The following is a 13,529-nucleotide window of genomic DNA, read 5'->3' as shown; positions in this document are numbered from 1 at the left end:
TGATTCAATCTGATTTTCCATGTGAGTAGTTGCACTGTGAGGAAACCTTTCATCTGGAACATTCAGAGGAACCTCGACCGGCTGTGAGGAAGAAGAGATGTTATTTTTTTTTTTCAATCAGTCTTTTGTTTTTTAATAAGACAGACGGAAAAACATTCGATCCAAAGAGCAGAAATAAAAAAGAACATGCATATTTGCATATGCTTTATTTCATATTATAGGTTGTACGGAGTCTAATAAATGTATATTTTTTTATCTAGAAGCTTCATAAAAGTTTTTTGTCAATCAAAACAACTTCCAGCAACTCATTTATTCCGTGTTGCTGAATTGTCACATCACATGATACAAAAACCAAAATGTTAGTTTGAGCCGTTCGGCCTCGTCAACCCGCTCCTGATCCGTCATCACACTCCACACATCGATCCCCGTCTAAAAATAGCCGCCCACTGTTTGCTTGTGATTGATTGTTTGATCTGACGAGGAGGAAACGCAGCGAGCGGCGAGCTGCTGCTGTAACATAGCGGCGGCCGCGGATGCACCAATGATACACACACTATACAGACAATTTACAGCCACACAGAGGAGGCGGCGGCGGCGGCCAGGGGCCCGATCATTTAGCTCCTCTGCAAACGACTCGTCGGATGATCCGCAGGGATGACGAGCCCGACGATCCATCACCGATCGCTGCTGCACAATCTGCAGATTCAGATCCCCGCCGCTGAGCAGAGACGAGGACAGTCTGCCGGGGCAGAGACCAGGCCGGCGCCCGCAGCCCTGCAGCTCCGTACGTGACCAGGAAACACTCTGCAGCCTGAGCCCAGGCGTTTCTTGCAGAGTCGTGGGTTCATTGTTCGGGTTCTTAGTCATTTGTCAAAGCTAAGACTCTGTCTCTACTGAACATACGAAGGAAGTTGACATCGTTGCAGCATTAGTCCCTCATTAAGTTCACCTTTACAAGAAGTGGTCATGTAAATATTCCGAGTGACATATTATTTCTCATATTAATGTTCATATATTTGATCAGGTCGACCATTGAAAAGGTTTACATGCTGTAATGTTCAGAAAAGGCATCAGTGTTCTCATACTGTCACATCCCTGCAGCTCCTCTTTTCACCCTCTGTCTGAAACGCCTGGATTTCTTTTAGCCCCGCCCCCTCCCACCCCCCAGTCTGCTCTGATTGGCCAGCTGGGCCCAGTCTGTTGTTTATTGGTCAACCCATTTCAAAATGTGCAGGAAATGTCACGCCTCTTCACCAGAGAAGTGGAGACTCTCAGATGTGCAGACGAGGTTACAAACGCCAAAAGAGGCCAACTGTGACGTCACAGTGGGAGATAATCTGAACCAGTCGTTCAGAGCTTCAAAAAAAGACAGGGTGGTGTTCTTCCACAGTTTGTGTTCTGGCAGGCTCCACAGGTACACACAAACACTGGCTCAGGGATTTTTGCATAATATGTCACCTTTAATTTTGAATTATGGAGAACACAAACGGTGCAGCAGGCAGAGTGCAAAAAATGCTAAATCGTCGTGGCAACGCTCATCCTCACAATTCAAATACGGCGACACATCGGACAACATCCGTAAGACTCTTTAAAAGCGTGTCTGTTGACAAGAACTGAACTGAAAGCTGCCGGCTCGTGTGTGAACGCGTCTCCTCCTCGTCTCCTCCCCTCAGGTAACAATTAATCTCTGAAAACTTTATTCTTCATATTCAGAGACAGACGCAGGTTTGAGCCTCAGGCTTAAAGACTCAGAGCCAAAAAACACGCAGTGTGCAAACACTCCCTGCATCCCTCGAGTCAACAACAGCAACATGAACCTGAGAAAACACCCACATCTAATTATGCAATGAGGATTTGAATAATGTGGGATTATGTTTGGAGTCTGAAACCATCTGGCCACAGCAGTTAATCCCACTCTGACGGGGAGCTGCTGAAGACGACGACGGGATCGATGCAGAAATGATTCTGTGTTCGCACGAGGTATCGAGGTTCGTATCGACAACACCTGTGTATCTCACCACTGACAACTTTTCTCATGATATTTCCATATTTCCATTAATGGAGGGCAAAATGTGTAATCTAACACAGACAAACACAACAGACCAGAAATTCAAAATACAAGATTCAACCTGGATCCAGAGGTCTGGAACCAGGTTGAATTGAAAACATCACTTAAGAAGCAACGTTGACAGAAAATATAATTGAAGAATGAATAAATAAAGTTTGACAAATCTAAAGCACAAAAACTGCTGGAATATTTGGACTAAACTTCTGCCTGTCGAGTCGTGGCACACAGATTTTAAGATTTCATGAGGATCAGCTGATCTTCCTGGGGTTCACACAAAATATTAAACAACAAACTCAACATCAATTAAGATGCTTAAAGACAAACAATTATTATATTTAAAAAAAATAAATTTCTTTCTGCAACAATATTAGCCTATATTCATTTAAATTATATAAATGAATGCACATGTAGAAAATGAATGCACATATAAGAACTTTCCTGCATATTCTTATTTCATTAACTCCCAAATATATCAGTACATATGCAGCATTTATGTACCATAAAACATACAGCTGAAATCCAAAAATAAAAATCTATGTAAGAACATATGTGTTATTATGACTCATGTTCCTTATGTACATGTGAATGTGTACTGATACTGTGACACATGCTTATGTCACGAGAATGAGTGATGAATGTCAGGAGGAAGGAAATCACCATGTTTCTTTTATGACTGTTCAGATGATTATTATTTATTTTTTGTCTTTTGGCTTCCTGTGTCATTATGTGGATTTCTGGCAGTTTTCATTTTTATTTGAGAGCAGCAGCAGCAGCAGCAGTGACCTGAACAAAACACAAAAAAAACATCAAATACAAATATGTTTTGGGGGACGATGGTAAAACTCTCTCTACTCTTCTATTAAAACAGTAGTGACTCACTCGTCCAATGACACGTCAGGTGAGGACGTTGCTGAACAGAGCGATGACAAATGTCAACATTAATGAAACTGTTCTGTTACACAAACATCCGTCACGTCAACTGCAAAGACAGATTCTCTGACCTCAGTTGTTTGAAGATAAGAAAATGATTCATACATTCATGATGATCAGCAAAGTGTGTGTGGTTTCAGACAGTGATGGATGGTTTCTGCTGCCCCCTGGTGTTGGACAGGTGAAAATGGGATCGATGTTGAACGTCACATTTCAATGTCTGTTATTATGAACTTCTGCAGCAGCATTTTAGCATATGAAGCCTCAAAGCTTCTCCACGTTTTCTAAAGAACTAAAATTAATAAATTCAGACTGAGATACAAAACCTTCACTGGAAATCTTTATTTGAAAACGTTGTTGGCAGGAAAATAGTTTTAATCGGGTGAACATAGCAATAAGACACAGCTTGTACTTACAAAGTGCTCAGTTGTCTGTACAGTAGATGTGGATTTGTTAGATGGGAAATGAGAAACTTTGACAAAAAAAATGCTAATTTAAAGGAAAAACAAAACTGAACTCTTCAGTTTGTGCAGAAAAGTAGTAAGTTATTTAAAATGAATACTTTGTTTCTTAAATATTCAGATGGTTTATCGACGGAAGAAGTTTTCTTTTTCTAGCATTGAAACTGATTGATTCCTGTCTTTGACACAGAGTCACAGTCAGTAATGCAGGAAACAACGAACAACACTGATATTCTGACGCCTCCGTCCACCTAAATATCAGAGCTGCCATTTTTTGTTATGGCTTAAAATTCAAATCATATCAAAATATTGATCATTCAGCCGATAGATTGGAGCAAATATTGCACGTTAAACCCTCCGTTTGTTGAAAGAACTAGTACGTTTTTTTGCAAATAACCCTTAGAATCATTTTTAATGCTTTTGGAATTTCATAAACTACCAGTTACATGATGAGTCTGCCACAATTTAACCCTTTAATTATATTAATGTTGAAAAATAAAGACGTGAATGAAGAAGTTTTTTGACGTTAAAGAGCGGAACTGACTCACAAATCAGCACGCGCACACACGCACACACAAGTTCGAAAATATTTACTGAAATTATGTTCACACCCATGTTGTTTGTTTTTTGTCACCCAACCATCCAGAGTAAAAATATTTCACACGTACAGCAGAACTTCACAAGTGAACACCACTGATGCAGCAGCATTAAAATAAAAAACTCAATTAAATAAAAATAAAAACGATATCCATAGCACAAGGTTACATTTCAGGCACAGCCGAGCGTTTGGCAGATGTAGTGCACGACGTTCAGGGACGATGTGGGATTATGGCTCTTTGTCGGACGGACACGACTGTGGAACTATATGATGAACTCCAGATGATTTTTGTTTTTCTACAGGGAAGAACGAGGAGAGCGACGGCAGCAACGTTTAGAGCGGAATCATCCCTCAAAGTGATTTGTCAACAGCAGCGTATGGAAAAACGAAAGCTGGCGCGCGGCTCGACATCACGTCTGACGGCTCGACGGCGATAAATCAAAACTCCTTCAAGTGTGAAGAGAGAAAAATAAATTCTACAAACTTGCACTTCTTACAAACACGTCGCCTGTGAAAAGAGAATGAAGCGTGTTTATTATCGTCCCTGACACAGGAAATGATTCTGTACCAAGTCGCTTTGTTTTCCCGGCGACGAGCAGGAAGTCAATGAACACGACATGATGGACACACGGACGTGTTCCTCTGAGGGGAAATAAACTAAACAGAACAAACGTCTACATTCATCAGTAAAACAAGGTGTCATCACGTGTACACTTAGATTTTTTCATTTACACCTTTGACCTTCAAAGTTTTTCAGTCATTTAAACATGACCTTTAAAAAAATAATAATTTTGATTTCTTTGTGCCGTCACACTAAATATATATATATATATATATAAAAAAGTAAATTCACGAGAAAAAAAGACGGAAAAATTGAGTTTTGTTTTTCAAGGAACTACGTCGCTTCAGGATCCCCACAGTACTATATGTCTGCAGTGGACGACCTCGTCAAATTATACTTTGCAATCGGATTTAGCAAAAAGGAAATACTCGTGATTTTAGCCCAGATTCACCATGTTTTAACATAAACGTTGAGTTTTTTTCTCGTAAATTCACGACTTTAATCGCTTAAATTCTATTTTTTTTTTTCTCTAAATATTAACCCCCTCCCTCGGGGTCTGAGGAGATTTTACACCTTTTACCTTCAAACTTTTTTCTGACATATAAACATAAACCTAAGTGCCATTGCACTAAATGAAAAAAAAAAAATTTTAATAATCAAACAACGACCAGATTTCCCTTCAAACAGTGAGCGTCATAATATTTAACTTCTCATTTCTTTGTGTCCAAACAATGACAAAAATTATCCAATAAATCTGAAGTGCAATGTTTTCTGGGGCTTCACATTTCTTCAACTGTACCATTTTAGTCTTTATCAAATTAAAGACATGCACGTGAGGCTCCGGCCTCATAACGGAAACGTGTCCCAGGATGTGGGACTGGAACTTCCCCACCGCTCCCAAACTAACAAAATAATTATCACATTTATGTCATTTTTAAGACCCGACCATGTGATTCCTCCATAGATCTAGTTCCATACGTCTCCATCATTGGAAACTGTGGGGGGCGGGGGCATGATTGCTGTAACCACACACCCATAGACGGAGCCCTCCCGGTTGCCCCGGTAACAAAACGATCCCACTTCCTTCCTTCTTCTTTCCTGTTCCAGAGTCAGAACAGATTTATTTGAAACAAAAGAAAAACATTAGAGACCCGCTCTAACAGAAACCTTTTCCTTAGAAAAAAGAAAGAAAAAAAATCAACCTCCTCCCACAGCTCAGACTCTGCGGTCCAGTCCGGACGGCGTCCCAACTCGTGCAGGATTCTGTTGGTTCTGATTGGTTCTGTTTGGTCCCTCTCACTTGGGCGGCGGCGGCCATATGGGGAGGGGGTGGGCCTCCGTGTTGAAGACGTACTTGTCGAGGCTGAGCAGCTCCGGGTCGTCGGAGAAGAGCAGGTACAGGTACTTGAGCGTCTCGCCCAGGAAGAAACTCTCCATCTTGTCCCGGGGCCCCGGGTTCACGGGGTCGCGGACGTTGTTGATGGACGTGTAGCCGCCACCGGAGACCTGCGGGGGGAGGAGGGGGTGGGGGGAGGCAGGGGATCAATGAGGAGTAGAAAATCTATGATGGTGAATGTTAAACTGACGGATATTTAACACATAGAAACGCAGTGATGTCATTGAAGCCAAGGACAAGAAGCGAGATCCACTCTGTCAGGTTCTAGCAACTTTTTTTTTCATTCTTGACAGAATTCTGTGCCCCCAGTGGGGAGGGTCTGTACCTTGGTGTACTTGTTGAAGCTCTGCAGGATTTCCCAGCCCCAGTCCCTGAACTTCGTGTCCTTGGTGAATCTGTACATGTAGAACAGACTCTCCACCGTCTCTGGTCGCAGCAGGTTGTGTCGGTCCGCAGGCTGCAGGGACACAAGTTATCCACCAATGTTACAATCAAATAAAAGTGATCAGACAACAGAAAGTTGTTATCTAGGCTCATATAAAGCTGTAACTGACAAACTGATAAATATGACTGGTACAACTTTGGTACACAAACTATAAAAGTTCGTGGTCCAAAAACTAAGATTATGGAAGAATAATTTATTACTCAAAAAAACCCAAAACACCCCAGAGGCTTCAGATCAACCTTCATCTTTGTTTTTAACTTTATGATGATTTTCTAAACTTGATTTGACTCATCTTTTTATTCTTCATGTTTTGAAGTAAATAATATTAGAAATGATTGTCGCTTTGGACAGAAGCGTCTGTCAATAAATGTAAACAGTAATAAAAACAGCCATTTTTTGAGGGGATATTTAACATAAAGTTTTTAAAACTCAAATATTAATGACAAATATTAACAATACATTTATTTTGAAAAAAGAAGATAATCTGGCTTCTCATTGTCAAAGAACTTCCACCTGATGAAGACAAACAAAGATGTCTGCCGTCGGCCTCACCTTGACGAAGACGTCGTTGCCGTCGCTCGCCTGCAGGTTGAAGTGGACGATCTCGGGACTCAGGCCCGTCTCCATCTGTACGTACATCTGGTGGCAGGTCTCCATCAGCTGCACGGCCAGGTCCATGTGGTCGCCGGGGAGACCGTTGTGGGCGCCGAGCGCGAGGGTCCCGGGCAGGAAGCAGACCAGGTGATCCTGCACAGAGGAACGACACGGGGAAGGAAGATGAGGAGGAGGAGCTGGTACCGGCACTGATATCCCCCCATCTGACTGTCAGTGAGCAGCTCTACCATCTTAGGGATGAAGCGGTTGTGGTTCAGCTCTCCGACGAAGGTCAACCTGCCGGGTCCCGTCTGCCTCACCAGGTGTTTCTTCACCCCCTCCACAGCTTGCAGGTAGTCCTCCAGCAGACTGGACACACACATGGACATATCAGTCATGTCCACGAATGACATCAGACAAAAGTTAACACCTAATTTGTGAAAAGCAGGTAAACACAAACTGATGAACGTGAAGCCGAACTCACTCGTCCTCCGTCTTGCCTCCCTGCAGCCACTGTTTGAGCAGGTACTCGTAGTAGCTGTCGGCCCGGGCGCCGAGCGTGAACACGCCTTTGTGGGAGAACTGGCCGCTGTTGGTGTTGATGAACATGGGCACCAGGCCGTCGTGTTTGCCCGGCAGCTGGTGGACCAGCCTCATCACCTCGTTCACAACCTCCTGGGAAAGAAAATGTGTGTCATGTGTGTTTGAAAAAAAAGATCGTTTAGGAAATGATTTCACACTTTTATCGGTCTCATCAACAGTCGTGTTTCAGAGCCGCCGGCTTGGGTTGTGACGGACATTATTCACAGTTCCCGTCAGGGATCGGTGGAAAAATATTTCTGGAAACACTCGATGGATCAGAATCCCAGTTCGCGCTCGTCACTTCAATCACACACTCGAGTGTTTGCGAAATGCATTAAATGTCTTTTTTCAGTCTGTCTCAGATGATTCAAAGTAATGTCAGAATATAATTCACACACACACACACACACACACACACACACACACACACACACACACACACACACACACACACACACACACACACACACACACACACACACACACACACACACACACACACACACACACACACACACACACACACCTGACCTGGTACTGCGGCTCCTGGGTGAGGCGACTCAGCTCTCTGAACTCCAGCTGGATGCTCGTGACCTCGGCCAGCGTGCTGTCGGACGTCCACCGAGGGGGGTGGGCCGTCCCCTTCCCGATGTTGACGTCGGAGAACGGGATCTTCGAGGGCGTTTTGAAGGCGGGCATCAACCTGGACCCAAGGTCTTTCTTCAGAGTGGAACAAAATGTATTTAATTTCAAATTTAAAGCACTTCAAGCTGCGTTCTTTGAATAAAGGGGCGATATAAATATTTGGGCTGACTCACCGCTTTGTCGAGGAAGAGTTGGTCTCCTGTGAGATGGTAGGTGCTCAGCAGCCCCCCGAGCACACGGATCGTCGTCTCAAAGAGATTCACGTCCACGTTCTTGTTGAAGGAAAGCTCCTTCTCGATCCACGCCTTTGATTCTTCAAACTCTGTGAGGAGTCGGGGCAACGACACAAGAGTGAGAAGAGGGAAGAGAGGACGGAGGGGCTCAGCGACAGGAATGAGAGACACGTATGATACCTTCTTTAAGACCCAGGATCCACATGGTGTCCAGAGAGTCGATGAGGGTCAGACCGAGTCCGAACCACTCGCCAAAGGACTTGGAGATGGGCTTGAGCTCGTCGTGGCCCCAGGCGTGGTCCTTGTAGCCTTTCCACGCATGTCTGAAGGCGTCGCGCACCGCCTCCAGTCGGTCCACCTCACCAGGGGAAACTACAAAGACCCCCGAGAAAAAAAAGGGAATGAATAGTCGGAGAAGTTTGAAGTTTTCTCTACTTTCTCGTCTGTTGGAGAGACAAAACAAGATGTGACCTTGGGCTCTGAGACATTTCAGTTCGTTTAACATTCCACAGACTAAATTAAAACTTTTTAGCCGCAAACTTTATTCCTTGATCGCTCTCTCGTGTTCACTTCTTGTAAAAGCTCTCAGTACCGACCTTCCGGCGGGACAGTGACGGCGTCGGCAGCGTTGGCCGGAGCTGCGGCTGCAGCTTCCTTCTCAGCGGCGGAAGGCGGAGGCTCGGTGGCCTGTTCGGCTTCAATCCTCGCTCCTCTCCAGCTGCGGGACACGAGTAGAAACATGTCTGAAACAGGAGCTATGGAAAATATGATTCCTCTGAGCATCTGTGCCCTTTCCCAGCAGTTGTGTATACCTGACGATCTTCTTCTCTTTGTCCTCATCCCCTTCTCCTTCATCTCGAACAACCTCCTGCTCTTGTTTCTCCCCGGCGACTGTGTCTGAGACGTTTCCGTCTCTCTGCAGGCTCGGTGGACCTCTCTTGCCTATGAAAGTCTTTTTCTGTGGAGGAACAAAAAGGGCATGAGCCAAAATTAGACAACATGAACACCTCATATCAAAGGACCAGATCACTAAGATTTCACACATCTACTGTGTAAAAGCCATTAGTATTTGTGAAATAGCATTTTTATGTTTTAGTTTATCGTTCAAGTCCCTGAATTAAATAAATACAAAGAACTCTAACCTTAGAGAGAGGCTTAGGCAGTATAAGGATGTTTGGTTCTATGGGCTCCACCGCAGGGTCTGGACGTTCGTCGTCGACCGGCCCCAGGTGTGGCCCCAGGTGTGGCCCCGCCACGGGAACAGGGGCTTTATCTACGGCTGGACCCAACACAGGCTTCACCCCTGGAGGAACGGGCTTCAGCTCCCTGTTGGTCAGATCCGGCCAGTCCTCCCTGTCAGACAACCCTTCAGACAAACACCCACACACCCACACCCACACACACACACACACACTATTAACAAGAAATCAAGATCAGGGGTTTTTGGGCTTATGCCTTTTCATAGGGAGAAAAAAAGGAAAAGAAAAAAAATATATATATATATATTTTACTGTATATGAAAAAAATATTGGTTATTAACTTTCCAGCAATTTTAAAGTTTTCACATCGTGACATCACCCGTTGGCTTGTGAGCTGCCGTTTGGAAGCCTCAAGTTTCGCATTTTGAACCAGCGCCATCTTGTTTGGATTTTGCAACCAGACGTAGAACTGCGGTCAATCACGCTGAAATATGAGTCTTCATATTTATCTTTTTTGGGTGTCAAAAAGCCCCCAATGGCTTAGTGTGGATGGAATGCCATAAACAAGAGATATAGAAGTATTTTCAGATTTAATCTTAGGGAGGACATGGTGTGAAAATTAAACATTCAAGAGTAGAAGCTAATCCAATCACCAACACCCATCACAGGGTCTCACGTCGTGTTTTTTGTAAACGCAATTACTCCTCACCGCCAACCACAACAACACAGTCGATTCCACTAATCACTTCAATTAGTCATGAGCAAGACGACAGACTTGCCTCTGCCTGTGAGTGTGTGCGAGTGTTTCTGTTGTGCGAGCAGTGTTTACCTCCCCATTGCTCCGTGATGCTGGGATAGGAGAGCAGTCCAAAGATGAGCAGCAGCGCCAGCAGGAGCAGGACGAGGCTGCGCTGGAGCCGAGACAGCTGCTTCCACTTCTGTAGGCAACAAATAAAACCAGCTGCACTGAAACACGTCTGAATTCAAATCACAAGCATTTCGTCGACACATTCAACCACCAGTAAGACCGACAGGCCTGGTGGCCGCCGCCGCCGTCGTCTCGCTCACCCAGTGTGAACTGAACATCTCTCTCCACCTGATGTGTAGAGCTCAGTGACGGCTCACGAATAAACAATCTAAACCCAGCTCAGTGCAGAGGGAGGGGCCGAGTCGTGGTCCCTCAGGGGAGACGACGAACAGACAGGCTGCCATAACTCGGTTATGTTCTCTAATTAACGCCTGTGTGCAACACCACGAAACCATTGGGCCATCCTCTTCATCTCAGGGGACATTTACTTTGCCATCGTTCATTGTGTGCAGTACAAAGGTACAAATATTGAACGTTTGGAAAGCACCTATTGAAGTTTTGTGTGTAAACCTGGATTTACAGGAGAAAATGTCTGTTGATATATAGGACTGCCCAAATAAAAGCGTTATAGATCGGACGATGAGACGGCTGGCTGGGCTGGATGAGATGCTGTTCTGGGTTTTTAAGAAGAGATGTAATTATGTTGAAAATATAAATAAAGAAGTTGTAAAATAAGGCTTGAAAACAATAAAAACCTTCAGTTTTATACCAGTTTTAATATAGACATAAGGATTCACAGCGTGGACATTGATTTGAAAATTAAGCGTTGACAGTCTGTGTTTACAATAAAGCAGATTTGTTGGAGATAAAACATGTTATTAGGCCATATGTTGTAAAACAACAGCATAAAATAAAAGTCAATACCTGCACCCATTGTTTTCTGTTCAAACCCACAGACCTGTGGTGTCTTGACACAACGTCAACATTGATTTATTTGTGGTTCACCACCACAACAATATCAACACTGACAGCCACAAATTGATTTTCTTTTACGTTTACAAATGGTTTAAACATTAGTTCATTGTAGATCTGTGTGAAGCGCATTGATCCCTTTAGCCTCTCCTTCACGGTCGTAGTTGACCTGGCGATCTGGAGCAGCGAGAGAAATCTAAAGAAAAAATACATAAAGTTTTTTTTAACCTTCCCTGTCTCCTGTCTGTCGCTCTACAGATTATGTATTTAATACCTGTTGCTGCATTATATTTGGACACGGTGGAAACCATGGATTTTATAATAAAATGTGGTTTCTGCTTATTTCATCATTAAACAGTTTCCAGAATAAAACCATAACTCTGTTGTTGCTGTATGTGAATGGACTTGTGTGACAGTGAAAACCCGTGACAACATTCTGGCGGCTCATTATTTGGCGTCGAACACGGGGGTCTGTGAGTCAAAGTGGTGAATGATCCACACGCTGCTGCGACCGGACCACTCACCCTCAAGCAGGACTGTCTGCGGTGCTTCCCGTTGGTGTAGGCGTGACTGTGCGGATCGCTGAGCGTCAGAGAGATGAAGTCCTTTCTGGACGGCGGATACATCCTCTGACCGGGGCAGACGACCGTAGGTCATAGAAGCTGGTGAAAAGGATAGATGAGAAAGGAAATTTCATGGATAACATTAACTGATGACTTTCTTTGTGATCGATCATTTATCTATCAGTTGTTTGGTCCAGAAATTGGTGAAAAGTGTCAATCGTGTTTCCCAAAACTCCAAGATGATGTTTTTGTTTTGTCCACACACCAGAGATATTCAGTTTACTGGAACAGAGGCTCAGAGTAACCAGAAAATATTCACATTGAAGAAGCTGAAATCAGAGAATCTTGACTTTTATTTCTTTCATAAAAACTCCCTGAACCAATTAATCGATTATCAGAATAGCTGGTGATTAATTTACTAGTCGATTAACCGTTGCAGCTCTACATTATATAGACTCTTGTGTTATGTAACACCCAGTATCGCTGTAAATTTCACTATGAAAATGATTCATCATCATCATCATCATCATCTTCTTCTTCCTCTTCAGCACCATGGACAGCTGACGACCGGAAGCTCTGAGCTCCTCTAGAGTTTTGTTTTGAGAAGAAAAGCTTAAAGGAGGATAATTCTGACAAAGCTATAAAACAATTGGTTGTCTTCTTTAAATACATCACACCCCACGTTGACAGTCATGCAAGTAGTGCAGCTGAGCGTTTTTCAAAAATCAATACTTTTAAGAAGGAATTCATGAGAAATCACTGACTGTCGATTACAGCAACTACCTATTATATGCTAAAAGGGCTAATTTGTAAGCTAACACTCGTTCCTCCTCACTGACGAGCTGTAAACACACACACACCCGCAGGTAGTCAGACATTCAGACATTCAGCCGCCGCCGCCCCCTCACCTTTGTGCCCGGTTGGCTGCTGCAAGGCGACGTTGCCCTCCTGGAAGCTAAGCAACCGTTAGCCTAGCCTAGACTAGCCTAGCCTATCCTATCCTAGCCTAGCCTAGCCTAGCTGCGCTGCGAGAGGCGCTTTAGCTTCCTCCTGCGGCTGCGTTGCCTTCTGAATGGAACGTGACGCCGCTCTGCCGTCGCGGCGACCGACATGTAACACCACGGCAGCCGGTCCGACTGTCACCGCGACCCGAAGCGTCCGCTGCGCGAAGTTTCAACCGAGTTACACTGAGCGAAACATGGCTAAAGTTAGCGGACAGACGCGGAAGTGTCAGAGCTGGTGGTGATGAGGGGAGGGGAGGGCGCGTCATGTGACGTGGGCACGTGACGGTGTGGGCGTTAACCTTTCGACAGCCTCCCAACTTCAGAAGTTTCTTATTTGAAAATCAATACAATGAATGTAATGAAAAACAATATATACTATCAATAAACAATACTATATGTGTTATTTGTCTACCTAATTGGGTTGTCTCTATCTATCTATGACAAGTTTTGTTGAGTAATGACTTTAGGT

The 13,529-nt window shown here is 44.0% G+C and overlaps 1 protein-coding gene across 1 annotated transcript; it reads right to left on the bottom strand.

Moving 5' to 3' along the window:
* Nucleotides 1-3,325: 3,325 nt before the first annotated feature.
* man1b1a (mannosidase, alpha, class 1B, member 1a) lies at nucleotides 3,326-13,316 on the bottom strand. Its single transcript, XM_035608324.2, has 14 exons — nucleotides 12,965-13,316; nucleotides 12,018-12,155; nucleotides 10,543-10,651; nucleotides 9,657-9,880; nucleotides 9,327-9,472; nucleotides 9,111-9,232; nucleotides 8,695-8,886; nucleotides 8,455-8,603; nucleotides 8,168-8,356; nucleotides 7,539-7,729; nucleotides 7,303-7,423; nucleotides 7,013-7,207; nucleotides 6,341-6,472; nucleotides 3,326-6,125 (listed from the first exon to the last, which is right to left on the bottom strand). The coding sequence occupies exons 2-14, from the start codon at nucleotides 12,117-12,119 to the stop codon at nucleotides 5,916-5,918; spliced, it is 2,082 nt and encodes a 693-aa protein (XP_035464217.2). The 5' UTR covers nucleotides 12,120-12,155; nucleotides 12,965-13,316; the 3' UTR covers nucleotides 3,326-5,915.
* Nucleotides 13,317-13,529: the final 213 nt, after the last annotated feature.

The sequence above is a fragment of the Scophthalmus maximus genome, chromosome 20, assembly GCF_022379125.1.
Source record: "Scophthalmus maximus strain ysfricsl-2021 chromosome 20, ASM2237912v1, whole genome shotgun sequence".
Classification (NCBI taxonomy): Eukaryota; Metazoa; Chordata; class Actinopteri; order Pleuronectiformes; family Scophthalmidae; genus Scophthalmus; species Scophthalmus maximus.
The sequence above is the reverse complement of the archived record's forward strand: the minus strand, read 5'-3'. Positions and strand labels throughout refer to the sequence as shown.